The 27,999-nt window shown below is 37.3% G+C and overlaps 10 protein-coding genes across 10 annotated transcripts; 4 read left to right on the top strand and 6 right to left on the bottom strand.

Moving 5' to 3' along the window:
• Positions 1–2,589: 2,589 nt before the first annotated feature.
• Positions 2,590–4,992, bottom strand: PHYBLDRAFT_178307 (hypothetical protein; the record flags this gene model as incomplete). The annotated part of the gene is made up of 3 exons (XM_018437973.1): positions 4,607–4,992; positions 3,635–4,413; positions 2,590–2,677 (listed from the first exon to the last, which is right to left on the bottom strand). Exons 1-3 carry the CDS (start codon positions 4,742–4,744, stop codon positions 2,590–2,592), a joined length of 1,005 nt encoding a protein of 334 aa, XP_018285481.1. The 5' UTR covers positions 4,745–4,992.
• A 4,000-nt stretch (positions 4,993–8,992) lies between these two features.
• On the top strand, positions 8,993–11,163 carry PHYBLDRAFT_128021 (hypothetical protein). Its single transcript, XM_018429199.1, has 5 exons — positions 8,993–9,229; positions 9,318–9,636; positions 9,697–9,858; positions 9,922–10,678; positions 10,740–11,163. The coding sequence occupies exons 1-5, from the start codon at positions 9,005–9,007 to the stop codon at positions 11,059–11,061; spliced, it is 1,785 nt and encodes a 594-aa protein (XP_018285480.1). The 5' UTR covers positions 8,993–9,004; the 3' UTR covers positions 11,062–11,163.
• Positions 11,164–11,620: 457 nt separating this feature from the next.
• PHYBLDRAFT_136783 (hypothetical protein) lies at positions 11,621–14,946 on the top strand (the record flags this gene model as incomplete). Its single annotated transcript, XM_018429813.1, has 14 exons — positions 11,621–11,766; positions 11,854–11,980; positions 12,054–12,188; positions 12,245–12,414; positions 12,506–12,670; positions 12,795–12,873; positions 12,931–13,126; positions 13,221–13,450; positions 13,538–13,774; positions 13,837–13,920; positions 13,972–14,081; positions 14,132–14,260; positions 14,349–14,485; positions 14,560–14,946. 14 exons carry the CDS (start codon positions 11,621–11,623, stop codon positions 14,787–14,789), a joined length of 2,175 nt encoding a protein of 724 aa, XP_018285479.1. The 3' UTR covers positions 14,790–14,946.
• A 371-nt stretch (positions 14,947–15,317) lies between these two features.
• PHYBLDRAFT_174130 (hypothetical protein) lies at positions 15,318–16,482 on the bottom strand (the record flags this gene model as incomplete). Its single annotated transcript, XM_018437194.1, has 4 exons — positions 15,318–15,574; positions 15,724–15,930; positions 15,986–16,025; positions 16,105–16,482. The coding sequence occupies 4 exons, from the start codon at positions 16,480–16,482 to the stop codon at positions 15,318–15,320; spliced, it is 882 nt and encodes a 293-aa protein (XP_018285478.1).
• Positions 16,483–16,700: 218 nt separating this feature from the next.
• Positions 16,701–17,364, bottom strand: PHYBLDRAFT_69305 (hypothetical protein; the record flags this gene model as incomplete). Its single annotated transcript, XM_018442076.1, has 5 exons — positions 16,701–16,808; positions 16,868–16,952; positions 16,980–17,088; positions 17,143–17,176; positions 17,329–17,364. 5 exons carry the CDS (start codon positions 17,362–17,364, stop codon positions 16,701–16,703), a joined length of 372 nt encoding a protein of 123 aa, XP_018285477.1.
• A 431-nt stretch (positions 17,365–17,795) lies between these two features.
• Positions 17,796–18,511, bottom strand: PHYBLDRAFT_93748 (hypothetical protein; the record flags this gene model as incomplete). The annotated part of the gene is made up of 3 exons (XM_018443834.1): positions 17,796–18,251; positions 18,365–18,399; positions 18,472–18,511. Coding segments are annotated over 3 exons (531 nt in total), but the record flags the coding sequence as incomplete, so codon positions are not given.
• A 1,317-nt stretch (positions 18,512–19,828) lies between these two features.
• On the top strand, positions 19,829–20,332 carry PHYBLDRAFT_174127 (Homeodomain-like DNA binding domain-containing transcription factor; the record flags this gene model as incomplete). Its single annotated transcript, XM_018437193.1, has 1 exon — positions 19,829–20,332. One exon carries the CDS (start codon positions 19,829–19,831, stop codon positions 20,330–20,332), a length of 504 nt encoding a protein of 167 aa, XP_018285475.1.
• A 444-nt stretch (positions 20,333–20,776) lies between these two features.
• PHYBLDRAFT_188971 (C2H2-type zinc finger transcription factor) lies at positions 20,777–24,309 on the top strand (the record flags this gene model as incomplete). Its single annotated transcript, XM_018439590.1, has 6 exons — positions 20,777–21,208; positions 22,030–22,079; positions 22,119–22,244; positions 22,313–22,942; positions 23,240–23,664; positions 23,719–24,309. 6 exons carry the CDS (start codon positions 20,777–20,779, stop codon positions 24,030–24,032), a joined length of 1,977 nt encoding a protein of 658 aa, XP_018285474.1. The 3' UTR covers positions 24,033–24,309.
• A 138-nt stretch (positions 24,310–24,447) lies between these two features.
• On the bottom strand, positions 24,448–26,239 carry PHYBLDRAFT_174125 (hypothetical protein; the record flags this gene model as incomplete). Its single annotated transcript, XM_018437192.1, has 2 exons — positions 24,448–24,549; positions 25,808–26,239. The coding sequence occupies 2 exons, from the start codon at positions 26,237–26,239 to the stop codon at positions 24,448–24,450; spliced, it is 534 nt and encodes a 177-aa protein (XP_018285473.1).
• Positions 26,240–26,683: 444 nt separating this feature from the next.
• On the bottom strand, positions 26,684–27,187 carry PHYBLDRAFT_69303 (Homeodomain-like DNA binding domain-containing transcription factor; the record flags this gene model as incomplete). Its single annotated transcript, XM_018442075.1, has 1 exon — positions 26,684–27,187. One exon carries the CDS (start codon positions 27,185–27,187, stop codon positions 26,684–26,686), a length of 504 nt encoding a protein of 167 aa, XP_018285472.1.
• Positions 27,188–27,999: the final 812 nt, after the last annotated feature.

Genomic DNA, 27,999 nt, shown 5'->3' with positions numbered 1-27,999 from the left:
CCTTACAGAGACACAGAAAGCGTCCACTCACATGAATCGGATATATCTGAAGCAAACGATGATCTTGGAACCATAGCAGTTGATGCGGAAGATGAGGAAGTTGACGAGAGCAACATAATTGCAGAATCAAATACTAGTTCTGAAGATGATGTACATTCACACAGATCGACAGAAACCATAGAGTCACTGGAACGAGAGCAAGATCAAGATCAAGATCAAGATCAAGATCAAGAGCAAGATCAAGAGCAAGATCAAGATCAAGATCAAGAACAAGGACGAGAGCAAGAGCAGAACACAATGGACGGGATACCAAAGGCATCGGATACAGTGTGTCCACCCAACAATAGAGTACCCCTAAAAGTAAAGTATTTGGAGAGTGGGCTTTTGTTTCGTTCTCGAAAGAAACAACCTGAGGTCGAATTCATATGGAAAAAAGAGTATGATAGTCTTTTGGAGAGTGTACAGCCCATATACCTCGAGCTTACACGGGCATGCTCAATAGCCACAAAAGAATCGACAAAAAGACTCTTGCGTATCCAAAACATTGACCTTCGCTTCCAAGACAAACCGTTCTTTTTCAGATACTTGAAAAAGTACAACAAGGGAGGAAATCCTGTGGATATGAACTATGACAGAACGGTTGATCCTTCGATTGCTTTGAGAAAAGCCATAAGACGGTTCGATATCCACCGTTTGAGCGGGCTCAAATCCTTTTTTGATGATCGACAGTGTCCTCGGCGTATTTTATTCTTGATGTTACTTTTCCAGTTTCATTTGCGAAGTTATTCTGAAAAACTGTTTACAATTTCATCACTTGTATATGAAATCGACTCAAAGCGCAACAAACGGCAAATTTGGTTTCCTCACATATCTTTACAGAAGTGGCTCAAAGGAAAACCGACATGCGACGAAGATTACGAAATGGATGCTCCTGCAGCTCTCGCAGACTGTAGTTATCTCGGTCTCCAACGCACCCTTACTCAACAATCTGCAATGCTGAATACAATCGACGTCGAAGCCTCGACTATTTACGAAGAGCCGACTTCCAGACAACTTTTCTCTCACATACGAGGATCTCTTTCACATAATCATAAAGAAGATGCCACAACTCTGCAGAACATTCAAGCGTCATTATGGAAAATGCAAATGGAGCGGCCAGAGACATACCATGATCCAGATGTAGCATTACCAACAACACGTGTCCAATGGTTCTTTTACCGAATCTATCTGTTTTCGATTAACAATCTTTACACAACCGATGTATTGTACGCACTAAGGGCAGGAATTATCGTCATTCTTTTGACAATCCCTGCCTTTATAGAATCTTCATGTGATTGGTATCTCGGTGCAAGAGGTCAATGGTCCGCTGTGGTAGCAGTAATTTGGATGGGCCCGTCCGTAGGAAGCAGTTTCTTTGGGTGTGTATGAGTGATTTAGTATTTGACATTTGATAATTTACGATTTACTGATGTTTGATACTTAGAACCATGACAAGAACTATCGGTACCTTTATCGGAGCAGTAACAGCCATTATTGCTTGGGAAGCCAGCCGAGGGTCCATTCCCGGATTACTGATATTGACTTTTGTGTTTAATCTTCCTTGGTGGTTCTTGTACTTAAAAGGCCAATTCTGGAGAGCTACAGGTCTTTTTGCTCTAATAACTATATCACTAAGTAAGCTCAATATTTCTTGCTATATATATATGCTTAGTCTAATAACTCCTTGTTTATTTAAAAAAATAGTTATTGGATACGCCTACACTTATATATCTGTAGAGGATGGTCGCTCAGTTTTTGAAATATCTTATCAGGTAATATAAGACATCAATCTTCCCTCCTTTATAAATAAACATATGCATTAGAAAAAAATACTTACAAGTGTATTAATTATATTTTCTTCTACTATCAACAGAGAACTGTCGCTGTTATTGCCGGTGTTGTCGGTGCTATGTTTGTCAGTATAGTTCCATATCCAAGAACCGGACGTGTCGAACTACGTATTCGAGTGGCCAGTACATTAGGGGAAATCGGCGCACTGTACTCCTCTTTCCTTGCACTCCTCTTGAAAAATACACAACATGATCAGAAAATCCAGCTACTCAATCGTAAGATCTTCCGTTCTGTTGCTTCCAAGATCCGAAAACAAATCAAGGGTGAACGTATCTTATTGGAGCAAAGCAGATTCGAGCCAGCACTACGAGGAGTCTTTCAAGAGGAAAAATATGTTCAAATACTACAAGTCCTCAACAATATGCTCAATCTGATGATCGAAATGGAAAGTTCTTTAGAGAAGATCAATATTCAGTGGCGAATTGAACTTGTAAAATACACCTGGAAAGAGCGCAAGGATTTGGTAAACATACACACACACATATATATAGATTTATTCTAATATTTACTCACCTTACAGATCACTTCTTTCTTAACCGCTATTCACCTTGCTGAAAACGCATTGATCAACAAGACTCCTATTCCACCTTATATTCTTCGTCCCACAAAAGCCAGACGAAATCTTACCAATAAAGCACGCGAGATACCAGGATTGAAACCAAAGAGAATCTATGATCCAGAATTCACTTATTACAGCGCTTACGTGATGAGCTCTGAACAGTTCGCAGTTGAGCTTGAGCTTCTGGTTGCCACAATTCGAGATCTTGTAGGACCAGATAGCGTTAGTCTTTGGTTAGACTATAGACATTAGAAATAAATTAACAATTTATTTATATCGTTTATTGTATTAAAGAAGACGTATTATGTATTCGCAAATATTACTGTACATAGATAGAAATATAAATAGAAATAGAAATAAATAAATAAATAAATTTAATAATACGAGTAATATTCTTCAAATAATAAATAAACCACTTATTGCATTCTCATAACAAAGCCAATAATAGGTGAAAGGGATTTTTTTGTGGCCATTATTTTGCAAAAGAAAAACAATCAATTGTGATTATTTAACTAATTGTATTTAGAGTTATGAATAACTTATTATCTTTTGCTTCATTAAAGTGCGTGTAATTAAATGTCTTTTTATTAATATTATTTTTGTAATTGTATACTTTCTGATTCAACCGTGGATAACCACCAAGCTCAACAGATAGATATACACAAGGTTGGATAATAATTCAGTATTTGTGCCTTTTTTTTGATTGTATAAAACAAAACAAAACAAAAAAGACTTTGCAAAGGATAATTTTGTATTGTAACTGTTGATCAAGTCACAAAAGATAACGAAACAGCAAATAATAAGCAAAGAGAAATGGAAATAGAAATAGATAAAGAGAATGAAGGTAGTCATTAGGACTGGAATGCAATAAATAAAAGCTACCGGGGAAATAAGCTACGGACCAGAAAGCTTGATAGTATAAAATAGCAGATGGGTCACTCTGATTATTTACATTTAACACCTGTAGTCGCCTTGGAGATCGCAGAATTGCGCTTGGTGACCCGGTAGCCGGTTAATTTAGTTTGAGTTTGAGTTTGAGTTTGAGTTTGAGTTGTCAATCGGGTGATTTTCACTGAAAGCTTTGGCTTCTTAGCTGGTCGGGAGCGTGCACTAATCCTTCCTTCCTCCTCCTCCTCCTCTCTCTCTTTTTCAATTTCACGGGCTGTGGCTTCTTTCAATCGTGACTTTGCTGTAAGCATGGCTTGTTCGTCCTCTAGTTTTTCTTGTGTCATTTTAACCCATTCATCGGTGTCTCCAATAACTTCATAATCAAAGACTGAGTCCCATTCTTTGGTGGCTGGTGTTTTGTTGACAAAAACGACGCGTCCAGTACGAGTACTGTGAACCATTCGTGCGGCTTGTTTAATAAACTTCTTAAGAGCAGGGATTTTGAGAGAAGTACCCATAACAATCATAAAATCAGGTTTCTTTTTTAGATCGCTGGCCTGCAGTCGACCAATTGTCTCGCCATTGGGGTGCTCTTCGTTGTACAAAACAATATCTGGTCGAAGAGTACCGGTGGCAAGAGTACGTTTGCCTAAACGAACACGTTCGCTGTCGGCGTGTTCGCATTTAGGGCATGGTGGTGGTGATCCTTCGCGGAACTGTTGTTCATAATCTGATGAAAAATTGTAAGAGCTAGAGCAGAGTGTGCATTTAACCTTGGCCATTGATCCGTGGAGTTGGACGACAGGGAGGTCGAGGCGTTCTTCAAGACAATCGATATTCTGGGTGTAACATCGCATCAGTTGTCCTTTTTCTTGTAACTCTCGAATAAAAGAATGTGTTTCGGTGGGCTGTGCAGTAGAAATAAGCGATTTTAATTCGGCCATAAATGTGTAGAAACATTTCGTCTGGTTTTCGTCTCTGAATAGCGTGGCGTCAAATAATTCTTTTCCTCGTATCACTGTCTTTGGGTGCTTCTTCTTCACCAGGTTGTAAAGACCGTCTGATGACCGAAAATCCTTTTTTGATATTTAAACAATAATAATAATAATAGTAATAATATCCGAGGGTTAGGATTTCGCGTATTAGGATTTCTTCTGTATTTTTGATACACAAATGAGTGCACATGTAACTTCTTGCATACATATTTATGTATGTATAAAAAAACATGAAATAAAGGAGTGATGAGCTAGACAAAAGTAAAACACTTACAGGGATTCCTCCGCTACAGGATATTCCTGCACCAGTGATGACCAAAACACGTTTGCTCCTGGCAACGCATGCAGCCAAATCAGCCACAAATTGATCGTTTGCTTGAGTTTGTTGCGAGATAACAATGTTTACTTTCATCGTTAAAGATTAAATGGGATGACGGTCGACAGAAAATAAACAGATATATGTATATATGATATATAAAGTAAAGGAATCGCTTTAATCTACTGCTTTTTCTTTTAAATGAAAGATGAGAAACAAAAAAGGCGTCGTACGGTAAATTATCCTTTTTCTCTCTTCTTCTTCTTGATTTTTTCTTTTTTTTTGCTCAAGGTTTAGATAGGGAGAAGCAAGATACACGAAGTATAAAATAAATAAATAATAATAAAACCACTCTAAAGCCTTTTTTTTTTTAATTTTCTGCTTTTCTTATTTCCAAAAAAGATACTGATGTCACCCTTACATTGTGACCGCCCTTCATAAAGAGAAGTGTAATTTTTATACACTTAATTAATATTTATTTATTTATTGTTTGCTTATTTGCTTGCTTGCTTGTTTGCTTACTTGCTTGATCTGATCTTTTTTTTTTTGGTTGAAAATATAAAATAAAAATATTTACTACATATAATATAAAATCTATATTTTAACTCCATTTATATTATTGCATACATGTATGTGTGTTTACGTTTGCTTAAATCAGACCGCAATTTATAGTGTGTAGATCAATGGTTACTTAAAGGCTTATTACAATTAAACATATTTAGGTTAAATGCCCATAATATTATCTGTATAGGGACAATTTACATACACATATGTATATGTACATCTACAAAGCTACAAATATTATCTCGACCTTTACTCTCTATTTTCTAAATCCTATTGATTTCTTTTTTTTTCTGGTTAAAAGTGAACATTGACCCTTAAACTAATTTTACAACTCAATAAATAAAATGACCGAATCAGATCGTCAAGTCTGGAGGAGGCATATGTAACATTCATTCTTTACCTATTTGGGATGATCAAAGATAAAAAAAAACTAACTAACTAAAAAAACAATTAAACAATTCTATTAGATTAAAGGATTAAATATCCAATAATATACGTTAGTTTTTAATAGCATTTTACATCTGACCACCCCTTCTTTCTAAAATTTTAGAAACCAAATTCTCCAATACCGCAAAATGTAGAGTAATCCAGGCTTGTTGATCTTATGACCAAGCAATATCTCTGTCGACAAAATTAGCAAATTTGTGGCACGGTTGTGAAACTTGGGTTAAGGGAAACGACCAAAAGTAAAAACCGGAAACGAATGAACGTGGTGAGTGTTCAGAGATGATATATATTTTCTTTGTCTTGAAAGAATATGTTTATTATATATATATTTTAAACTTCGGAGGTGAGGAAAACCCCCCCCCCCCCCCCCCCCCCCCCTTTTTTTTTTTTTTTATCTTTATCATTTTTGGCTTTATTGCTTTGATATTCACTCTTGTAGTTATACTTGAAAAAACGCGAGAAGACGCGCTTAATCGAATGAACAGGAATAGCATGAATTACTATCTATGCAATTCTTGTAAAAACATCGCTACCTCTGGATTAACCACAATTTTTTTTTAAAATAATAACAATAGTAATATCAAATATACTTGTTCACAAATTGGTATTTTTTCTATTTCATTTCCCCCAAATCTTAATTGCTAAGCTATGGACAGAAGGGTAATGCTACATGAAAAGTAAATTTATCGACTGTAAATCAAAACAAAAGCCTCAAAGTGTTGGTTTAAAATATGTAACTCAAGGATATTATCACTATAAGCTTTGTATATGTGGCAACATTTTTTTTCAACACTATTATTATAAGTATTTCGGTCGAATTCCACAAATTAAAATTACCTGCCACAAGAAATACATTAGATATCCAAAATTATTAAGAAAAGTCTCAACACATATTACTATACTTTTAAAACCTCAGAATTTCCTCGCTTTTTTTTATGGATATTGCTAATAAAAGCTCACAACTCCAGTCCCATAGACATTTTCTTTTTTTGAATTTCTGTAGAGCAAGGTAAAGAAAGGCGAGTAAAAGGATATTCCCTCGAAATTTTTCTGAAGAGAATTGAATTATAATATCACGTAAGAGCACCATCTTTCCTAATTTTGTACATATTATTGCTGGGAATTGATGTCCAAAAGACTTATCCTAGAATTTGTCTCAGTTCATTTTTACAGTACCTGCTTTGATCTACTAGAAGAAAAATTTAACGTGCTCTTTGAAAACTAACATACATGTCAGGCGTACATTTTAAGCTTACCGCTACACTCTCCATAATGAAATATCAAAGAAGTATAGGTGTTGCACAGTCAGTATATACATTCGACCCATGGCCAGTATCGCAAGATACGCTCGTTTGTTGTGGGCGTAACAGTCTAAAAGGTCTAGGAGACACACCGGGGGCTCACATTTAAAATGTTCCCTTTTTTTAGCAGGTATTATTACTAGCAAGATGTATATTAATATTAACATTATCTTAGACTTCTTGATGTAACGCGGGGCTATCTATTTATATTTTCTCTTTCATTGTTCTTTTTCGTCTTAGTATCCGATTTTATTAAAGCATTCTTCCAAAAATCTGCCCAAGACAAGGTAAAAAAATGCAGGCAATTATAGTAAGTTTATAAAAAATTATGGAGTAGATATATATATGTATTATACTCTCATTCGTTATTTCGACTTCCAATTCCTACATACATTCTTCCTTTATTTCATCCCCACAAGTTTGAGCATAGTCATACAATGTATATCTCCTAGTATAAAACTCCAATGTATTGGACCTTTTGATAGAATATTGAGCGCTGTATTTTATAAATATCCTAAGCGAACATTTTGTATATGTCGAAAATGTAATGAGCCTGAACATGTTTGAAATCACTACCTGGAAAATACTTCTCAGCCAAAGCCTATTCTAATAGATCCAGAAGCTTAGCCAATAACACATATTTTTGCATTATTGCTATATATAATCGTGCGTTCTATGGGCAAATTAATGCTATATTATCGACAAGAGTAACAGTCAAGATAATATTAACAATAATTCTGCTTTGAATCCATTTGCCACTTTTGGGTTATTATAGCAAAACACATTTGTAAGGCGCACAGTTAAAAAAAACGCATTTTTGGGATTTTTTTTTATATTTAAGCAGAAAACTAAATATAGATTATATAAAAAAATAGTGCCAGAATTTTCATTATGACCCTTAATAACCTAAGAATACTTTGGTGTGCTGTCTATTTGAAAAGAGAATACATTCATAATGGTTAGTAACTCTTAAAAATGCGCCTTGTATAGTGTGTTTAACTGTACTTACAAAGCAAAACTACTTGAGTGACCTCTATTTTAAGAGGTATTCATTCGATAGTAAAGAATTGTATTATGTATTAAATATCCTAAAAGACTAATACTATCCAAATAATTTTACGAGACAATAAATGAGAGAGATCAATTATTTTTATACGAATCCCGTTATTGAATCTATTTCAGATGCAGATGAAACATAACTTCTATTTTTGGATAAAAAAAGATCGACTTGGTCAACAGTTTTCTCTAATTTTAGAAATACTTAAAGTTTAAATATTGCCAAAAATAAATAGAAGATTTCAGTTGTCATTAAACATACTTTTTGTACCCGAGAAATTGACCAATCATTGAGCATAAATGTTTTTTTTTCAAGAACAAAAAAGGACTGACTGCTATGTATATGTGGATACACAACATCATAAAGCTTATTCAAATATTACAATAGTTTGGTTGACCTGTCAATAACAACTAATAATTTCAGAATAAATGGTAAAAAGTGGTATACATTCTGAACTCAAATAAAAGTCCTGCGGTGTATCATCCAATTCAGTGTAGGGAATAAACAACTTATCAGTTTGAATACAGAATATGAGAAATATAGGAGGTTGCTACAAAATGAGCATTAAAAATGAAAAAGAAAAAGACGCCTACTATCTCATGTATAACAGGCATATCTACATGTATATTAAACGGATAATTGTCATGTGTGTGTATATTTAAATCCAACATTAAGTACAAAAGGCCCTAATGCATTTGCCTTTATTTTTTCTTTTATACATCAATATTCTTTGTTTGACGCAGAAGTGTTTTTGGGTTGAACATGTACTTTATTAAAGCAGATTCCCTATTTAGCATAAATCGAGATCAATGAACTTGCAGGTGTCATTGTTTTGGTGTGCTTGAAGTTTCCATAATGATGATCTACTTTAAATGCCGACAATCATCTGCCCTTGTTTGACAGTCCCTGAACTTGACACACACACAAAAGACAGGACTCATAGATTAGTACTTGATTCCCGAAGTAAATAAATAGAAACGACTTGTAATGTCAGCATCATTACAATTCAAGCAAGCTATTGCAAAACAAATTGCACAGATCACAAACTGTAATCCACAGCTGCTGACAAGTCTTATTCGAGTTCCAAAAATCCAGTCAGAAGGTCCCTTTTCACTATCCATCCCAAAACTCAAAGTAGCATTACAGAATCAAGTCCCAGACGACAACATTCAGTCAAATCCAGTGCAATGGTGTAATGAACTGGCACAAAAAGTAGAGCCATGCAATAAATTATTTATTTATTTATTCGATATTCCTAAGCTCAAAATAAATGCTTTTGTGTGTATGTGTATGTGTGTAGTTTAAGCCGGATACTTTGATTGAGAGCGCTACACCTTATGGGTCTAACCTTCATTTTGATGTGAACCGGACAGAATTTACTCAGAGAGTATTGCAGCAAGTCTATTCCGAAAACAGTCGTTATGGGTGGGGGGACGTGGAACCTAAAGAAGAGAAGCCAATTGTAGTACTTGACTATAGTTCACCAAATATTGCAAAGCCCTTCCATGCTGGCCACCTGAGAAGTACTATTCTTGGTAATTTTGCCAAGCGTATTCATGAAGTTATGGGCTACAAAGCGATTGGTATCAATTACCTCGGAGATTGGGGCAAACAATACGGTAATGAAGTATACTGACTGTATCGATTTTGAGCAATTATTGACTAGCTTTGGATCACAGGTCTCTTGGCTATTGGTTTTGAGCGATATGGAAAGGAGGAAGGGTTAAAGTCAGATCCTATTCATCACTTATACGAAGTATATGTGAAAATCAACGAGGATGCTAATCTGGATCCTGAAATCCATGTTAAAGCCAACGCTTATTTCAAACGTATGGAGGAAGGTATGTAATACGTTATGTAAAGAGGTAAATATAAATTTATGGCTATCTGACTCGGTTTATTAGGCGACAATATAGCATTAGCTCAGTGGAAAAGATTCCGAGATATGAGCATCGATTCTTACGCATCTATATACAAACGTCTTGATATCGAGTTTGACGCCTATTCAGGAGAATCCCAAGTCAATGATTATATTCCAAAAGTATACGACCTTCTCAAATCTCGTAAGCTTCTTAGTAAAACAGAGAGTGGGTCGCTAGCTGTAGATTTGGAAGAATACGGTCTTGGTGTACCCGTAATTCAGCGTGCAGATGGTACAAGTCTCTACATCACTCGCGACCTTGCTAGTATAATGATGCGAAGGGAAAAATATGCTTTTGATAAAGCTATCTATGTTGTCGGTGCAGAGCAAGATAGATATCTCAAACAAGTATTTAAGACGGCTGAACTACTTTTTGGAGATAACCAAATCAATCCATGGGTCAAAAATCTCCATCATCTTGGATTTGGTCGCATTAATGGAATGTCTACACGCAAAGGGACAGCGGTATTCTTACAGGATATTCTTGATACGGCTAAGGAGAGTGTTCTAGAATATATGCAAAAGGATTCAACAAAATACGATGCATTGGAAGGAGTTCTCAAAGAAGATAAAGACTCTAAATTAGAAGACGTAGCTGATAAAGTAGGCGTGTCTGCAATTCTTGTACAAGATATGAAATCAAAAAGGGTGAAGAACTATACTTTTGCTTGGGATCGAATGACAGACTCCAGAGGAGACACTGGTGTATTTTTGCAATATGCACATGCACGCGCCTGTGGGTAAGTTATATATATTCTCTTTGTGTACTTATTTGATAATAATTTTAATTCGGTTCTGTAGAATCGAACGCAAGGCAAACATTGGAATTCACGTCAACTGCGACTATAAACTGTTGAAGGAAAGACAGGCATTTGAGCTGGCCCAATTAATTTCTCATTTCCCTGATCATGTCAAGTCATCCTTCAGTACAATGGAGCCCAGTGCTTTAGTTAACTATCTATTCAAACTATCCCATGCTATTAGTGCTGCAAGTGCAACCCTGAGAGTCAAAGGATCTGATACCGAGGTTGCAAAATCAAGAATGCTTTTGTTCTGGTCAGCTAGAAAAACCCTTTCAAATGGAATGGGTCTTTTGGGTATAAAGGCACTGAAGCAAATGTAATTATTTTCTTACAAACAAAAACGTTTATATGATTGTATCAAACAAAGATACATGGATACATCTATATACTTTTAGGATTGAATAAAATTGCCTACTATACTTTAATATGTCATTGAAATTAAAGATCGTCGTTATGTTTGCAAGATAGTTTATAAAATTATCTGTATCACACATCAATGCTTCCTTTAATAGAATTGAATCTTTTTCAGCAAATATTCTTTTTCTTAAATTTACTCGAGGAATATTAAATAAAACACCAAATAATTGTGTCCTGATAAAGATATCAAAAGGCACAATAGTTGAGCCTTTGCTTATAAGCAGCATAACCCTTGATGATACTCTTCTCTTGGATTTACTCTAGCAATTGCTTTTTTCGTGACTTTTCAATTTGAATGGTTCCAGTCCCAAAATTTTATATTTTTTTTAAAATCGCGAATGAAAGAAGAAAGGGGCAAGGGGAGATTTTGGCCGTGTTTGTGCATGTGTGACAATCCTTTTTTTTTATACACATATTTTTTTTTGCTTCTTAATCGTCCTTTATACAGCACATTAAAGCATCATGGCAAGCCTAGGATGGGATCGCGGTCAAATTTACTCTACAAGCGTGCTTCCTGGAGAAGAACAGAGAGACTCTCATTCTGAGTTGACCTCAATGTTCCTTTCATTCATCCAGAACTTCCGTCTCGGCAACAACTATATCTACAGGTAACAAGCACCTCCATTCTCAGCTACCCATAATGCAAAGGGAAATTTCCGAGAAGAAGCAGAAGCCATACTCACAAAATTACCCAGAGACCAATTGTCTGACAACCTCAAGGTTAAGCAGTACTTTATCGAAGTTAACATGAACCACCTCATCAACTTCAATGCTGCCTTGGCCAACAAATTGACAGGATCCCCTGCCGAACTTTTGCCTTTGGTAAACTGAAACTACCATTTATTTAAATGTACATCATCAAATACTCAATAATTCCTTTTTTGGCACACTTTAGTTTGAAAATGCAGTTAAAGAAAGTGCAAAGCGTATAATGTTCACTAAACCTGGAGAAATAAGCAACTTGGATGTACCTGATTGCCAGGTCATGCTTACCTCTGACGCTAATGTTATTCAAATTCGCGACCTTAATGTAAGTTATTACTAAACTATTCATCTCGTGAACTAATGAATTATGTATTTTATTAGTCCAACTATATTGGAAAACTTGTTCGCATTCCAGGTATTGTGATTGGTGCGTCGACATTGAGCTCTCGTGCCACCTATGTTAGCATTATGTGCAAATCGTGTCGCCATTCAAAGGTGATCCCTATTGACGGTGGATTCTCTAGAATTTCCTTACCACGCGTGTGCGACAGGTAAAAACCAAGGATTTTCATAATAATAATAAAAAAATAAATAAAAGAGAGAGAGAAGAAAAGGTAACTGATATTTTCTGGGATTATACAGCACACCATTAGATCAAACGATGAAGAACAGCTGTCCTATGGATCCTTACATGATTGTCCATGACAAGTGTAAATTTGTGGACTCTCAAGTAATTAAACTTCAAGAGGCTCCAGATATGGTACCCGTGGGTGATCTTCCCCGCCACACTATTCTCAATGCTGATAGGTAATTTTTTCTTTAAAGAAAACTGGAGAGAGGAGTATGTGTACAAATTCTCGGGAGAATTTGGATCAAAGTAGATGAGTGCAAGTTAATCCAGGATATTTGGTGATTAATATTAAAATTATAGATGGTTGACAAACCGAGTGGTTCCTGGTATGAGAACCGTTGTAATGGGTATTTACTCTATTTTCCAGAGCAAAGCTTCCGTAAGTTTTAAAGCCCAAATGAAGTGAGGAAAGAAGTGGGACTAATGCAATAATCAGAAATCTACAGGCGCTGCTGCTGTACGAACACCTTACATTCGCATCATCGGCTTACAAATCGATAAACACAACAGTGGTCGTGGAAAGGCTGTTTTCACAGACACAGAAGAGGAAGAGTATATTAAAATGTCACGTCAACCTGATTTGTACAAAACTTTTGCAGCAAGCATTGCACCTTCTATCTTTGGAAATGCCGGTAATTATTATTATTATTGTTGTTATTATTATTATTTATCCATGCCCTATAATTTTAATGCCTGGAATATAATAATGACTTATGTATATTACAGATATCAAAAAAGCTATTGCCTGTTTGTTATTTGGAGGATCTAAGAAAGTGCTTCCAGATAGTATGAGATTAAGAGGTGATATCAGTGTCCTATTGTTGGGTGATCCTGGTACTGCTAAGTCTCAGCTGTTAAAGTTTGTTGAGATGGTTGCTCCAATCGCCGTCTACACATCTGGCAAAGGCAGTAGTGCGGCTGGTTTGACAGCTTCTGTCATCCGTGACCCAAGCTCGGTAAGTAATAGCCACTAGAAAATGGACAAAATAGCAGGAAGAAAGATTGCTAACAAGTATGTGACTTATCTTTATTTGTTTTAAAAGGGAGACTTTTATTTGGAAGGAGGTGCCATGGTTTTGGCAGATGGTGGTGTTGTCTGCATTGATGAATTTGATAAGATGCGTGACGAAGACAGAGTTGCTATTCACGAAGCTATGGAACAGCAGACTATTTCAATTGCCAAGGCAGGTATCACTACCATCCTTAATTCCAGAACTTCTGTTTTGGCTGCAGCAAATCCTGTATTTGGTAGATACGATGACATGAAGAGCCCAGGAGAGGTAAGCAAATCAATTGTGGACTGTACATACATCTCGTATATTTTTCTAACAATAGAATGCAGAATATTGATTTCCAAACCACCATCTTGTCTCGTTTCGATATGATCTTTATTGTTAAAGACGAACACAATGAAGCCCGTGATATGGTATGTAGACAGAGAGTAAATGCGCGCATAAATCTCATGGCTTGCATATAGTCTATCGCTCGTCACGTGTTGAATGTACATATGAACAGACAAACTCAAGAGGCTGTTATGGGCGAAATTGATCTCGATAAGATGAAAGCGTATATCAACTATTGCAAAGCGTATGTACTTATTAATCAGTGAGCATAATCATTTCCTAACTTATTTATAGTAAATGCGCTCCTCGACTCACTGCAGAAGCAGCTGAAAAGCTGAGCAGCCATTTCGTAAGCATTAGAAAGGAAGTCAAGGAAGCCGAAAGAGAAACACAGGTTCGCTCGTCAATTCCCATTACTATCAGGTAAACGCATAAGAATATACAAGGGGACAAGGGGGTATTCCACACTAATAAAACAAGAAAATCTCACTATCTACAAATGCACAAATAGACAGCTGGAAGCTATCATTCGTATTTCAGAGTCTTTAGCCAAGATGACACTCTCTCCTGTAGCAACAGAAAAGCACGTTGAAGAAGCCATTCGTTTGTTCAAATATTCGACTATGGACGCTGTTCAGAGTGGAGGAGGTAGATTTGAACGTGACAAATTTTATTTCATTGATCACTATACTCACAATATACGTATATCTATATTATTTTAGCCGATGGTATGTCTCGTAGTGAAATTATGGCCGAAGTTCAAACAATCGAAGCAGAGGTGCAGCGTCGTTTGCCAATCGGATCACAAGTGCCTGTGGCCAAGATCAAGAGCGATTTCCTTCAGCAGGGTTACTCTGAAGCAGCTATTCTCAGAGCCTTGACTATCCTTGGCCGTAGAGAAGTATTGCTGTTCAGAAACCAGGGAAAGACTGTTCTTAGACAGGCAGTTTAAAAAAAACGGGCGATATAAACAAAGAGACAGAGCGAAAAAAGAGCAAAGGACTTTTGATATCATATATGTGTAAATAACAACAATAGCCTAAAAATTCATATCTATTCTTATTTAACTTTCGCTAATTCATTACAGAATAAAAAAATTATTGTAACTTAAAACTGTGGAATAATCATAAGGATTAACACTATGTAGCTTTCAGCTGATAGTAATATGTACAACATAATCGATATATTGATTTTTTTAAAAAAATATTTATATATATATTATTATTATTATGGTATTAATTATAGTGTAGTTTATTAGGCACAGTTAATAACGGTGTAATTTAATAGGATATAAGATAAAATAGTTAATAGTTAAGTTAATAGTTAGTAGAAATAATAATAATAGTAATAATAATAAATGATTATAAAGTGTAGAATAGTGAGAAATAACAAGCTATAGCGCTACGAAGATAAAATAAATGAGCCCCGTTATTAAACTGCATTACAAGATTAGACCAAAGATGACTTATGGGAAGTCGATTTAAGCAGCTGCATGAACAACAGGAGCAGGTGTTTGATTTAAAGGTACTGTCGCCTGTTCCAATACAGTGTCTTCTACTGTATCATGGACAGTGGTCTCGGCTGTGTCTTTTGCCGGCTTGGCATCTTTCTTGGGAAGACGAAGCATCTGAACAAGTTTACGCCCCAAGGGGGAGGTTGATCGGAAGCTCTTCTTGCCAGCTTCAGCTTTCTCAGAAGAATCAGTCAATACTTGTTCGACATCGTTAGTTTGGTTGGCTAAAATGACAAACAGAAAGCAAGCAAATGTAAGCCTTGAGATACGGAGAAACATTAGGCAAATTAATGCGCCTTATTTCTTAAGAAGTGCATAGTGCGATGAAATAGGTTCTATTCAATCAAATGATATTTTAATATTCTATCCTTACAATCAGCGGCAAGAATTATTTCTTCTGTAGGAATTTCCTTTTTCTTTGCAAAGAATTTGTTGACAATTGAGTGGCGAATGACCTGATCGATTCTAGTGTGCTCCTTGTCATTTTCTTTAGGTGGCACAGAGGTCTCCTGCTCAATTTGCTCAAGAACCTGAGTAGAAGCATCAAGGACAGGCTCCTGCATTGGTTCTGACACCACTTCTTAAAAAAAAATAAGCTAAAGAAAAAGAAGGATTCTACAGAAAAATTAGCCTACCTTTGTCCACAGCTGCCACCTTACTTTCCTTAGAAAGTGCCTAAAAATAGGAGGTAGTATTGGTGGTTAGAGTATTGGCTTGTGGGTTTCACATAACTCAAAATGACCATTTCACTGACCTTGACCCGAGAAACGATCTCCATCAGTCGTGAGCCTTTAGTGTCTAATTTAGCAACTGGTTCCAATTCTTCTGTGGCCTGTTGTTGAGGAGCCTCGATGATGGCAGTTCCTATTTCCTCTGGCAGCCTCTTCTCAGTCAAGGGTTTCTCAGATGTGCTGACAAGGCGTTTAGCTTTGGAAAAGAAGAGAGAAATACGTCTAGTGACAGCTGCCTTTGAGGGGTCAGACAAGGGTGCAGCAGTAGAAGGTTCTTCTGAGGTGATTAGCACTTCTGGATCAGAGACAGCATTTCCGACAAGAGACTCAGAAACGGTCTCATTTACATGAGGCTCCTCGAGCTCAGAAAACTGCTCTGTATGGACAGTGTGAGTAGTCATTTGTTGTTAAGAAAGGATAAAGAAGAGGAGAGATGAGCAAGAATCATGTTGGAAAATGCATCCATTTATTCTTCTTTTCGGAGAATCAATTCAACACTACCACTCAAAATAAGCATCACTTCAGGCACAACACCTTTTACGCATGGTTTATTAATTATCTTTCGAATAAATTACATATAGTCCCATCAATAAGGTCAATATCACACCATATTTTATTATTAAACGGCAGGACATGTCTTACAATCTTCCTCTTCCTTCTTAACTGGCTTGCGATCCGAGTGTCCAAGCGACTTGTGGGGAGCAATAAGATCGCGAATGCGTTGTTTCTGCAAAGTCCCTTGTTATGCCTTTGTCTTTTGGTTTTATCATCATCCACTAAACTTACCAGCTCCTTGACTTCAGGGAAACCTCCATCCTGCTTACGATCCCACACAACCACTACCAACACAATGCTTAACAGCGCTGTTTTGCTGCAAATATCTAGATTGCCTATTTACTTGCCTGAGTTGTTGACCTTGACCTGGAAAATAGCATTTCCTCCTGGGATCAATGCAAGTTCACCGATTTCTTCTTCAAATGTAGTCAAAAGTTCCTGACCCAGCCATGCTATCCGTATTTATAAGTAATTTATTATCATAATCCCTTGTTCTCACATCTTACCAGCCCTGAGCATCCAGCGGCACTTAGGGCAGTACTACAATATGCGTGTGAGATCAGAATCTTATTCTCACGCAATGTTCATGCTTAACTTGCTTAAAGTATTAGAGGTAATGGTTGTGCTCATCATTCACATTTAGATTTATTATAGTCTATATTACACCAACTAACAGCTGTCAGAGCACTCACTTCAATTGACACACGCGCTTTTGTTGCTTGAGACATAGTTGATGACACAAAGAGAACACAGTCTGAATGACTTTTATTTTTGGTTTGTCTCTTTTAGATTATATTCGTGACTTGTTATCAAGAAATACACTTCACAATATTTGTATATACACTTTTTATTATTACTATTATTACTATTATTACTTTTATTATTATTATTATTATTATTTGCTACTTCCAACTTAAAACAATAAGAGCAACGTCCTCAACGTGCAAGTCTATCTGCACAGCTATTGATACTCAATGTACATTATTTACCCCCAAAATAAGGAAACAAAAACCTCAAAACTATCCCCACAACCCAATCATTTTTATACGTGTTTTACATATATATACATATATATACATTTCGTTTGCGTTGTTGACCAAAGAGATGTATTTTTTAATATATAGAAAAAGAGAAAAAAATACATTTAAGCAGAGGTACGAGCATTACGAGCCAACTGGCGGGCGTTGAGGCGGACAACCTTCTTGTCATTAGCCTTGGGAACAACCTCATCCTTCTCGGTGAGGATGACCTCAATGTGGGATGGGGAGGTCATGTAGGGGTTGATTCTACCGTGGGCACGGAAAGTTCTGCGGCGGTGCTTGGGAGCCTGGTTGACAATGACGCTGGAGATGTAAAGCTCCTCAACGTTCAAACCCTTGGATTCGGCGTTGGACTCGGCGTTCTTCAAGAGGTCAGTGACAAACTTGATGGACTTGACGGGCCAGCGAGCCTGAGTGGTGCCAAACTCCTTAGCTTGAGCGGTGCGGCCAACACCACCGTTGAAACGACGGAAAGGAATGGCCTGTCTGTGCTCGTTGACATTGTTCAAGTAGCTGTAAGCCTTGGAAAGCTTCAAGCCCTGGACAGCAACAGCAACCTCGTGGGTGTTCTTGAACTATTCGTCATAATGTATGTAATGCAATGTATATATAGCGATGGTTGAAATAATGAGATATCAGTTGCATTGTCCAATACCCTATAAATAATCTATTATTCACACAAACGTACGTGAACACGGAGGTAGGAGCCTCTGGACTTGGCAGCTATAAAGATATAAATATATATAAATCTGTCAGTAAAGAGCTTTATTCGCTTTCACTACCATGTTGCCTTACCCTTGGCGGGGTTAACCGGAGTAGCAGCGTATCTGACCATATTTGCTCAAAAGTCTATATAAAACCAACATTGAGTCATTCAACATCCAAGATTCTCGTTAAGGTCTAATGGGATGGGCGCATGAGGTCGAAAATTTTGGTTGAAATATAAAAAAAAATGTCGCATCCATCTATTTCATCCATCGTGTCCAGCCTCTCGTGTAGATCGTCTCGTTTGGTTTTCTCTAAAAAAATGATAGATATGCCAGAAAACAAGCCTACCTTACTGGGTAATACGCAAAGAGAGAGGAAGATTTTGCCTAGTGTCAAGGAAACCACCAACGTGTACCTCGACCGGACAGTCACATGATTGGATACCGTACGACGGACATCCAATTAAGCATGGTTTTTAAGCTTGTCTTTGATCTTCAGTGTGAGTTCATGATGGAAATAATGTTCGAAACAACGAAATATTTATAATACAGCTGCTTAATGTTAACATTTTATGGAAAAATACTATACGCATTATATACGTATGTGTATGCTATGCTTTTATATTAATAGCTTTTTTTTAAGTATGTAGCTGATATACCTGTAAATGTATATAATTACGATCAATTCCATATTAGAGTAACTAAAAACTATACGTGTGTATGCGTGTATGTGTGCATTATTATTATAGTGACAGTATGATTCAATTGAAATACTTACATATATATATATAATTGTTAAAGTCATGTTTTATTAAAGTCAACTTATTACACCAATATGATGCTCAAACTTATAAAAGAATTGTATTTTATTTTCAACCTAAAATTTACCGATGATGATTATTAAATTGTTCTCTTGAATATGCAAATACTAGATGAAGAAACAGTAATTATCGGACTATTATAGTGCGTTGGAATAGATTATATCATTGAAGAAATGTTTATATCTTATATGCCTTAATAAAAGTGATCATAGTAAGTCTTTTAGTCATTTATGCTCTTGGAAATATCCTTGCTAAAAGGTCCTGAAGGCTTGTTTTATTCATAGTGTCTAATCAAATATAGTATATAATAACTGTTTTCTTCTTAACATTTCTTTTGTATTGCCTTTTTCTTAATCTAATACATTCTTTCCGGAAAGTAAATTCACTCAATGGCAAAAACAAATTCAGGTTGCACGAAAAACGAATTCGTCCTGAAGGAAAATCGATTCACCTGATGACAGGAACAAATTCGTGTTTTATGAAATATAAATTCATCTTGGCTGACAAATCGAGTGTCGATTGTTTTGTAGGGCAAAGTCTTGGCAACTTTAAATATAAAAGAGCACGCCTAGTGCTTGTCTTTGTTTTATTTCTTTTTCACAATTACATCACAAATCACCGATAATGAACATTCAATTCTTGTTTGAAAACGGGAAAGGATTTGTCGTCAACGAGTATGGCAGACCTGAACCAATGGATTATATTGTTGATGAGGAACAGTTTTGTCTTGAAACGTTGAGTTCTCATACACAATATTTAGCTCAACTGTCTCTGGAGAGCGAGAAAAGGATAGATACAATGCAGTTAGAAAAGGAGGTAAAGCCTAATGGTGATGTCATTATTAGGGAAACTTCAGTGAAGGGAAATTATACGCGCTATTCTGATCAGGACAAGGTGAGGTTCTTCAAGCTGTTGTTTGAGAGGTGCTTGAGTGCGGCCGCAGCTGCAGAACAACTTGGGATTCATGTTCGTACAGCACAAAAATGGGCTGCGCAATACGAGAAAGATCCTGACAGTATCTTTGAGAAACGGAGAAAGACTGGCCGTCCAAGTATTCTCCATGACGAACACAAAAACGCTATTCTTGTGGTGATCCAGACACTTGGACGTTGGACCTATTACATCTAAGAACATATTCCTAATGTCATAGCAAAGCAGTTATCATTTTATTGACAAATAAGACATTATTTACATTTATTTATGATAAAGCAATAAGACCAATAATTATTTACAGTAAGTACTGTAAGTATGACAGCTCAGTAAGTACTGAGTCAACATTAGAGCACTGTGATAAGAGTAAATTATAAATGTAGCAGTATCAGCTCTGTAATATCTAAATACGGTAAACAAACACATCCTTAGGAAATGAAGATGGGACTGACACAGCAGATCATGTTTTTGTATAAAAAGGGCAACTTTTTATTCTTTAATAAAGACAACCTACATACAGTCTCAAAGTATTCTTATATACGTCCCTACCTTTTTTTTTATAAATTTTGATTTTTTATCTCCTAAAACTTCACAATTCTCGAGTGCATTGATGAGAATCCTTCCATCGTCCTAGATGAAGTAATGGAGAAGTTAAAGCAAGTGTTTACAGAATTAAAATTATCTAAAACTACCTTGTTCGATTTTGTAAAACAACATTGCAATTTATCTCTCAAAAAAGCTCGGCTTCAACCCATAGACCGGAATAGCGAAGAAAAAATCCAGGAGCGCTTGGATTGGGTTCGTAAGTGGGACAAAACAGATCTAGATTTTACGAGAAACTGTGTCTTTCTTGACGATTCTGCTTTCCACATTAATTTGAAACGTAGTATGGCTTGGTCAAGGAAAGGTGCACCGGCAGTGGTCACAGTTCCCAAAACACGAGCGACAACAACAACCATTTTGGGCGCGATTTCTGCTGAAGGTGTAATCAAATGTAGCCTTAGACTTCCTCAGCCTCCATCTAATAAAAAGAGAAAGCGGGAAGATGGCGTTGGGCAAATGAGCAAAGGAACGGTTACGGGACACTATATCAGCTTTCTAAAAGCTACAATGGATGAAATGGACCGCTATCCGCACATGAAAGGTCATTACCTCGTAATGGATAATGCTCCTATCCATACGTCCGAGGACATAGCTAAATACGTAGAATCTCGGGGATACCGCTGCGCTTATTTACCTCCATATTCTCCTGAGCTCAATCCAATTGAGCAATTCTGGTCAGTGGTCAAAAGTAAAGTGAAACGCAACAAGTTCCTTGAGAAGGAAACGTTGATGACTCGGATTAGTGAAGCTTTTAATAGTTTTAAGCTGAGTGATTTCAAAGGAATCGTTAGACATTCTCATAAATGTTTGGACAGGTGTCGTAATGGACAAGCACTCTGAAGAAGTTTTCTTTCTACGGAAACAAGGTGTTTGTAACGACAACAACAACAACAACAACAACAACAAAAATCGCCATTTACAGTCGTTGAAGTTAGGTTTGGGCAAAGTGAGAAAGAAATTGGCCAGAGTCTCCGAGCTTCGTCAAATTGTGGTTGAGGATTGAAAAATGGCCTGGCCTGGCCAAATTCAACCTATGGTGGCCAATTTCCAGTGTTTGGCCAAATTCAAAAAAAAAAAAAAAGTTGTGAGACTTTTCGTGAGACTTATTTTGAAGACTTCTGACCAATCAGGAAAGCCCTAATATCTCATATCCCTGTATCATGATTTGGCCAGAAGACTCGTTAAAAAAAGTCCCACGAAAAGTCTCACGAAAAGTCTCACGAGAGAAAATTTTCTTGATTTCTTGATTCTGCATTTTTCTGTGTTGTGATGACATCAGTTCTGAAACTTAGTTGCCACTTGTGCAAAAAAGTAGAAAACGTGCCAAAGAAAGCGAATCTTCGTAAACATTATAAGCTTGTACACGACATTGTTCTTCCAGCAGGCAAACAAAAACAATTAAGGCAAATGCCATTCCGGTCAACCATGAATTCATTTGTCCTTCCTGCCCGGAAACTTTTGAATCACTTGAAGACCAAGGCATTCATTTAAAGAGCCACATCATCACGTAAGAAAGCGCTTCATTAATATCCATATTAACGGTACTCAAAACACGTTTCCTGTTGATTTTTATAGCAGCGTTTTAGATACGCCAAACGAAGGCGATGATTTAGCACCGACAAACTCTTTAAGTGAATCGATGTCAATAATTGATCCACGTTTGCCTCATTATCCAGTTTGGAAGCCAATTACAGTAGTAACACAAGGTCGAACATATGATGAGGCTGTTTTGCACGCCTGTAACGTCTCCAATGTAAGCGACCAAGAAAAATGTAAAACATTGTACGTGGTGGATTCGCTGTCATTGCGACCATTTTTCCACGTGGATGCAAACGGTTGTGAAGAAAATGGAATTGCCAGTCAACGCCTTGTGAATAAGATGTCTGGAGAGTATCAAGCCATTAAATCTATTCTGCCATTGAAGCGGTCCTTCGAGTCCATGAACACGAGCATCTGCATCAACTGTTCTCCAGAGATTGTTCCTACCCTTACCAACATAATCTCATCATCGCCATACAGCAAACTCCTCATGCAGCGTCAGTATACGGAGTTGACTCCTGACGTGTGCACAATCATCAACAAGGATTGGGATTTTTTTCCACAAATCAAGTTCGCCACGGTCCAGATATTCGCAGGAGCTATTCTATACAACACAACAAATGGGCAGACAATCATGCTTAATACTGTCGAAGCATACGGCCGCACGTGTGGTATACACACCACAATTAAGTGAAGAACAGACCCCACAACCAAACACTGGTTCCTTCTTGCTAATGAACCTGGTAAGTTAACAATCTCCGGAACTGTTACACACCAGGCACACGTACACTACACACTCATACAGTGTAAACCAACCATTACACAACAGGGATTTGAATTACAGGGATTTTAATAGTAGCAGATATAAACAATATTATTTTGTTTCTTTAATAAATAACACTCACAGTATCTACTTTTCCCATTATTGAGATACTAACCCATAAACAATCCCGAATACCTCAGCACGAAATTGATTGATCCACACCGCGAGCCATTTGGCAAGCTCAAAGGATTCACCAAGCCGACGTCACTGCCGCCACCAGGAAAGATCCCTTACTCAGATATTTGGCCAGTCTCACTGCACGCATCGGAAGGCAGTAAATTGGTCATTGGAACATTGGTGTCAAACATCTTGGTGACTTCCAACATGAGACTCGACGCTGTTAGCAAGCCATCGATCGGTGCCGTCACCCTCAACTTCAAATTGGACAAAAAAGACGCCCTTGCAACTAAGATCTTCTTGGATCACGATAATCTCCAAGTTGCTTTATCCATAGCCACGGATCCGGCAGTCACACGAATATCAGATACCAACATTGTGTATCAACTTCGCCAAATTCGTAGTAAATTCGATGCAGACAATGCATACTCTCTTTGCCGTGCATCAGGTCCTTTCACCAAATCTCACGTATGACAACCATTTACCATTTTTACAATGGCAGACTATGACCGTGGAACCTCGCCTTTATCATCACTATTTCGGCATATGGCAACGATTGTGCTGCGACTCGGAGTACGCGCTACTCTGGGAAAGGCAACAGTTGAATCTTGCTTGGGTCAAGGGAATCTTGACACCCAAAATGCGTTTACGGTCATCATTGCTTTGTATGGAGAAAGCGATGAGATTCCCATCCTCGGCAATAGCGAATTGAGCAAGAGACTCGAGATTCTAGCCAACTCGTTGGCGCCGTCACTGGTTGCCACGAATGACTACGTGGCAAAGGAAATTGCGCTGGCCTTCCAGTTCTATAATTAACATGAATCTGTATCTTCGTATAGCATATCCCTTCCTGAATTCACCCAATGAGCATTCTGCAAGTGCCCAATCTCTCTTCTCCCAATTCTAATGCATTTTTTGCCGTTATTTTTTTATTCAATCACTTCCTCCAATACTTTGCGGAACTCATCTCATGCCTATCTCCTTTAGCTGGGCATTTATAAATACCCTTCTTCCCATACTCATGTTTTCCCAATTACTTTTATCCGGTCACAGCAACCAGGTTTATCTTCAATAAAAAAATGCTCGTTTTGCGTGATACCGGTATTTTGCGAAAACATCAACCTGTCGATGTATTTTATTTTCAGTCTCATCTGAGGTATTGATCAGTAAAAAGAACAGTAATTACAAAATAAAAAATCGATGAATCTCTATGTAATCTCTTTATTAAAGATCAAGACGAGAGAGGACCCAATATTACAAACAACGTCTTTTTATATGAGAACGTTATTAAGGAACCGATAGAAATCATGATCAATGGTAGTTGAGCATCATCCTATTTAGGTTGAAGAAGTATAAAGACAGACTTATTATAATTATTTCTTAAAGTATAGATATTATGGAATCTCATACGATAAGATTAAGTATTTATATGGTAAATACGGCATCATCTAAGACATTAATCAGTCAAGTGTGTTTATCAGGTGTTCATGGCATGAAAACAATGGTGCCTTTTTGTTTCTTATAAAGAACAATGCTGATCAACATTCTAATGTAGAATCCATTTGGAAAAAAATGTTGCGAAGAAATCAATCAGAATCCCACTGGAGATCGAGGATTCTGTAAACTTTCTTATACTCATTTGGACGAGAAGTTGCCTTAATTGTTTGTTTTTGTTTGCCTGCTGGAAGAACAATGTCGTGTACAAGCTTATAATGTTTACGAAGATTCGCTTTCTTTGGCACGTTTTCTACTTTTTTGCACAAGTGGCAACTAAGTTTCAGAACTGATGTCATCACAACACAGAAAAATGCAGAATCAAGAAATCAAGAAAATTTTCTCTCGTGAGACTTTTCGTGAGACTTTTCGTGGGACTTTTTTTAACGAGTCTTCTGGCCAAATCATGATACAGGGATATGAGATATTAGGGCTTTCCTGATTGGTCAGAAGTCTTCAAAATAAGTCTCACGAAAAGTCTCACAACTTTTTTTTTTTTTTTGAATTTGGCCAAACACTGGAAATTGGCCACCATAGGTTGAATTTGGCCAGGCCAGGCCATTTTTCAATCCTCAACCACAATTTGACGAAGCTCGGAGACTCTGGCCAATTTCTTTCTCACTTTGCCCAAACCTAACTTCAACGACTGTAAATGGCGATTTTTGTTGTTGTTGTTGTTGTTGTTGTTGTCGTTACAAACACCTTGTTTCCGTAGAAAGAAAACTTCTTCAGAGTGCTTGTCCATTACGACACCTGTCCAAACATTTATGAGAATGTCTAACGATTCCTTTGAAATCACTCAGCTTAAAACTATTAAAAGCTTCACTAATCCGAGTCATCAACGTTTCCTTCTCAAGGAACTTGTTGCGTTTCACTTTACTTTTGACCACTGACCAGAATTGCTCAATTGGATTGAGCTCAGGAGAATATGGAGGTAAATAAGCGCAGCGGTATCCCCGAGATTCTACGTATTTAGCTATGTCCTCGGACGTATGGATAGGAGCATTATCCATTACGAGGTAATGACCTTTCATGTGCGGATAGCGGTCCATTTCATCCATTGTAGCTTTTAGAAAGCTGATATAGTGTCCCGTAACCGTTCCTTTGCTCATTTGCCCAACGCCATCTTCCCGCTTTCTCTTTTTATTAGATGGAGGCTGAGGAAGTCTAAGGCTACATTTGATTACACCTTCAGCAGAAATCGCGCCCAAAATGGTTGTTGTTGTCGCTCGTGTTTTGGGAACTGTGACCACTGCCGGTGCACCTTTCCTTGACCAAGCCATACTACGTTTCAAATTAATGTGGAAAGCAGAATCGTCAAGAAAGACACAGTTTCTCGTAAAATCTAGATCTGTTTTGTCCCACTTACGAACCCAATCCAAGCGCTCCTGGATTTTTTCTTCGCTATTCCGGTCTATGGGTTGAAGCCGAGCTTTTTTGAGAGATAAATTGCAATGTTGTTTTACAAAATCGAACAAGGTAGTTTTAGATAATTTTAATTCTGTAAACACTTGCTTTAACTTCTCCATTACTTCATCTAGGACGATGGAAGGATTCTCATCAATGCACTCGAGAATTGTGAAGTTTTAGGAGATAAAAAATCAAAATTTATAAAAAAAAAGGTAGGGACGTATATAAGAATACTTTGAGACTGTATGTAGGTTGTCTTTATTAAAGAATAAAAAGTTGCCCTTTTTATACAAAAACATGATCTGCTGTGTCAGTCCCATCTTCATTTCCTAAGGATGTGTTTGTTTACCGTATTTAGATATTACAGAGCTGATACTGCTACATTTATAATTTACTCTTATCACAGTGCTCTAATGTTGACTCAGTACTTACTGAGCTGTCATACTTACAGTACTTACTGTAAATAATTATTGGTCTTATTGCTTTATCATAAATAAATGTAAATAATGTCTTATTTGTCAATAAAATGATAACTGCTTTGCTATGACATTAGGAATATGTTCTTAGATGTAATAGGTCCAACGTCCAAGTGTCTGGATCACCACAAGAATAGCGTTTTTGTGTTCGTCATGGAGAATACTTGGACGGCCAGTCTTTCTCCGTTTCTCAAAGATACTGTCAGGATCTTTCTCGTATTGCGCAGCCCATTTTTGTGCTGTACGAACATGAATCCCAAGTTGTTCTGCAGCTGCGGCCGCACTCAAGCACCTCTCAAACAACAGCTTGAAGAACCTCACCTTGTCCTGATCAGAATAGCGCGTATAATTTCCCTTCACTGAAGTTTCCCTAATAATGACATCACCATTAGGCTTTACCTCCTTTTCTAACTGCATTGTATCTATCCTTTTCTCGCTCTCCAGAGACAGTTGAGCTAAATATTGTGTATGAGAACTCAACGTTTCAAGACAAAACTGTTCCTCATCAACAATATAATCCATTGGTTCAGGTCTGCCATACTCGTTGACGACAAATCCTTTCCCGTTTTCAAACAAGAATTGAATGTTCATTATCGGTGATTTGTGATGTAATTGTGAAAAAGAAATAAAACAAAGACAAGCACTAGGCGTGCTCTTTTATATTTAAAGTTGCCAAGACTTTGCCCTACAAAACAATCGACACTCGATTTGTCAGCCAAGATGAATTTATATTTCATAAAACACGAATTTGTTTTTTTTTGTATGGAGCCAGGAAGAAAAAGCTCAGGATTTTATTAAAGGTCTCTGATTGAATAGGAAAAGAGAAAATTAAAATATTTGCTTGTAAGGTTTTGTAGATTATATGATGTTTTTGGCTTTTAAATTTTATGGTTGTTTTTGTTTTTGTTTTGTTTTGTTTTAAAAAAAATGGAGGAGTTATGGAGAGTCCAGCTCTAGTTCAGAGCAGAGACGAGAAATTGACTTGCGCGCAGTGTGGAGCACCGCAGAGGGAAGGAAAGGGACAGAGTTAAAGTGGAAAGACCAGTGGTAATCCCAAATAGCCAGGATAGTTAGGCCAAAGACGGAGGAAGCAGGGATCGCAGGGTTAAGCGTGGGGGGGGGGGGGGGGGGGGAAGACGAAGGATTGGAAAGCGTTTGAGAGGACAGAGGGCAGAGGGACGGTGCCGAAGAATTCCAACCAAATGCCTGTCCACACAGCAGATTTCAGCGGGCAAGCGAGAAGAAAATGTTCTTGCGTCTCGATGGACACCTGGCAAATAGTGCAGAGAGGAGAAGAGACGGTGGATGGCATGATGCGGTACAGAAGTGCTCGGCACGAAAGCTTATTGTGCAACCCGCGAAACCAGACATTCCGAGCCCGGTGAGGGAGGGCAAAAGACCAG

This window comes from Phycomyces blakesleeanus (genome assembly GCF_001638985.1).
Source record: "Phycomyces blakesleeanus NRRL 1555(-) unplaced genomic scaffold PHYBLscaffold_29, whole genome shotgun sequence".
Classification (NCBI taxonomy): Eukaryota; Fungi; Mucoromycota; class Mucoromycetes; order Mucorales; family Phycomycetaceae; genus Phycomyces; species Phycomyces blakesleeanus.
This window is presented reverse-complemented; position numbering and strand designations above follow the sequence as displayed.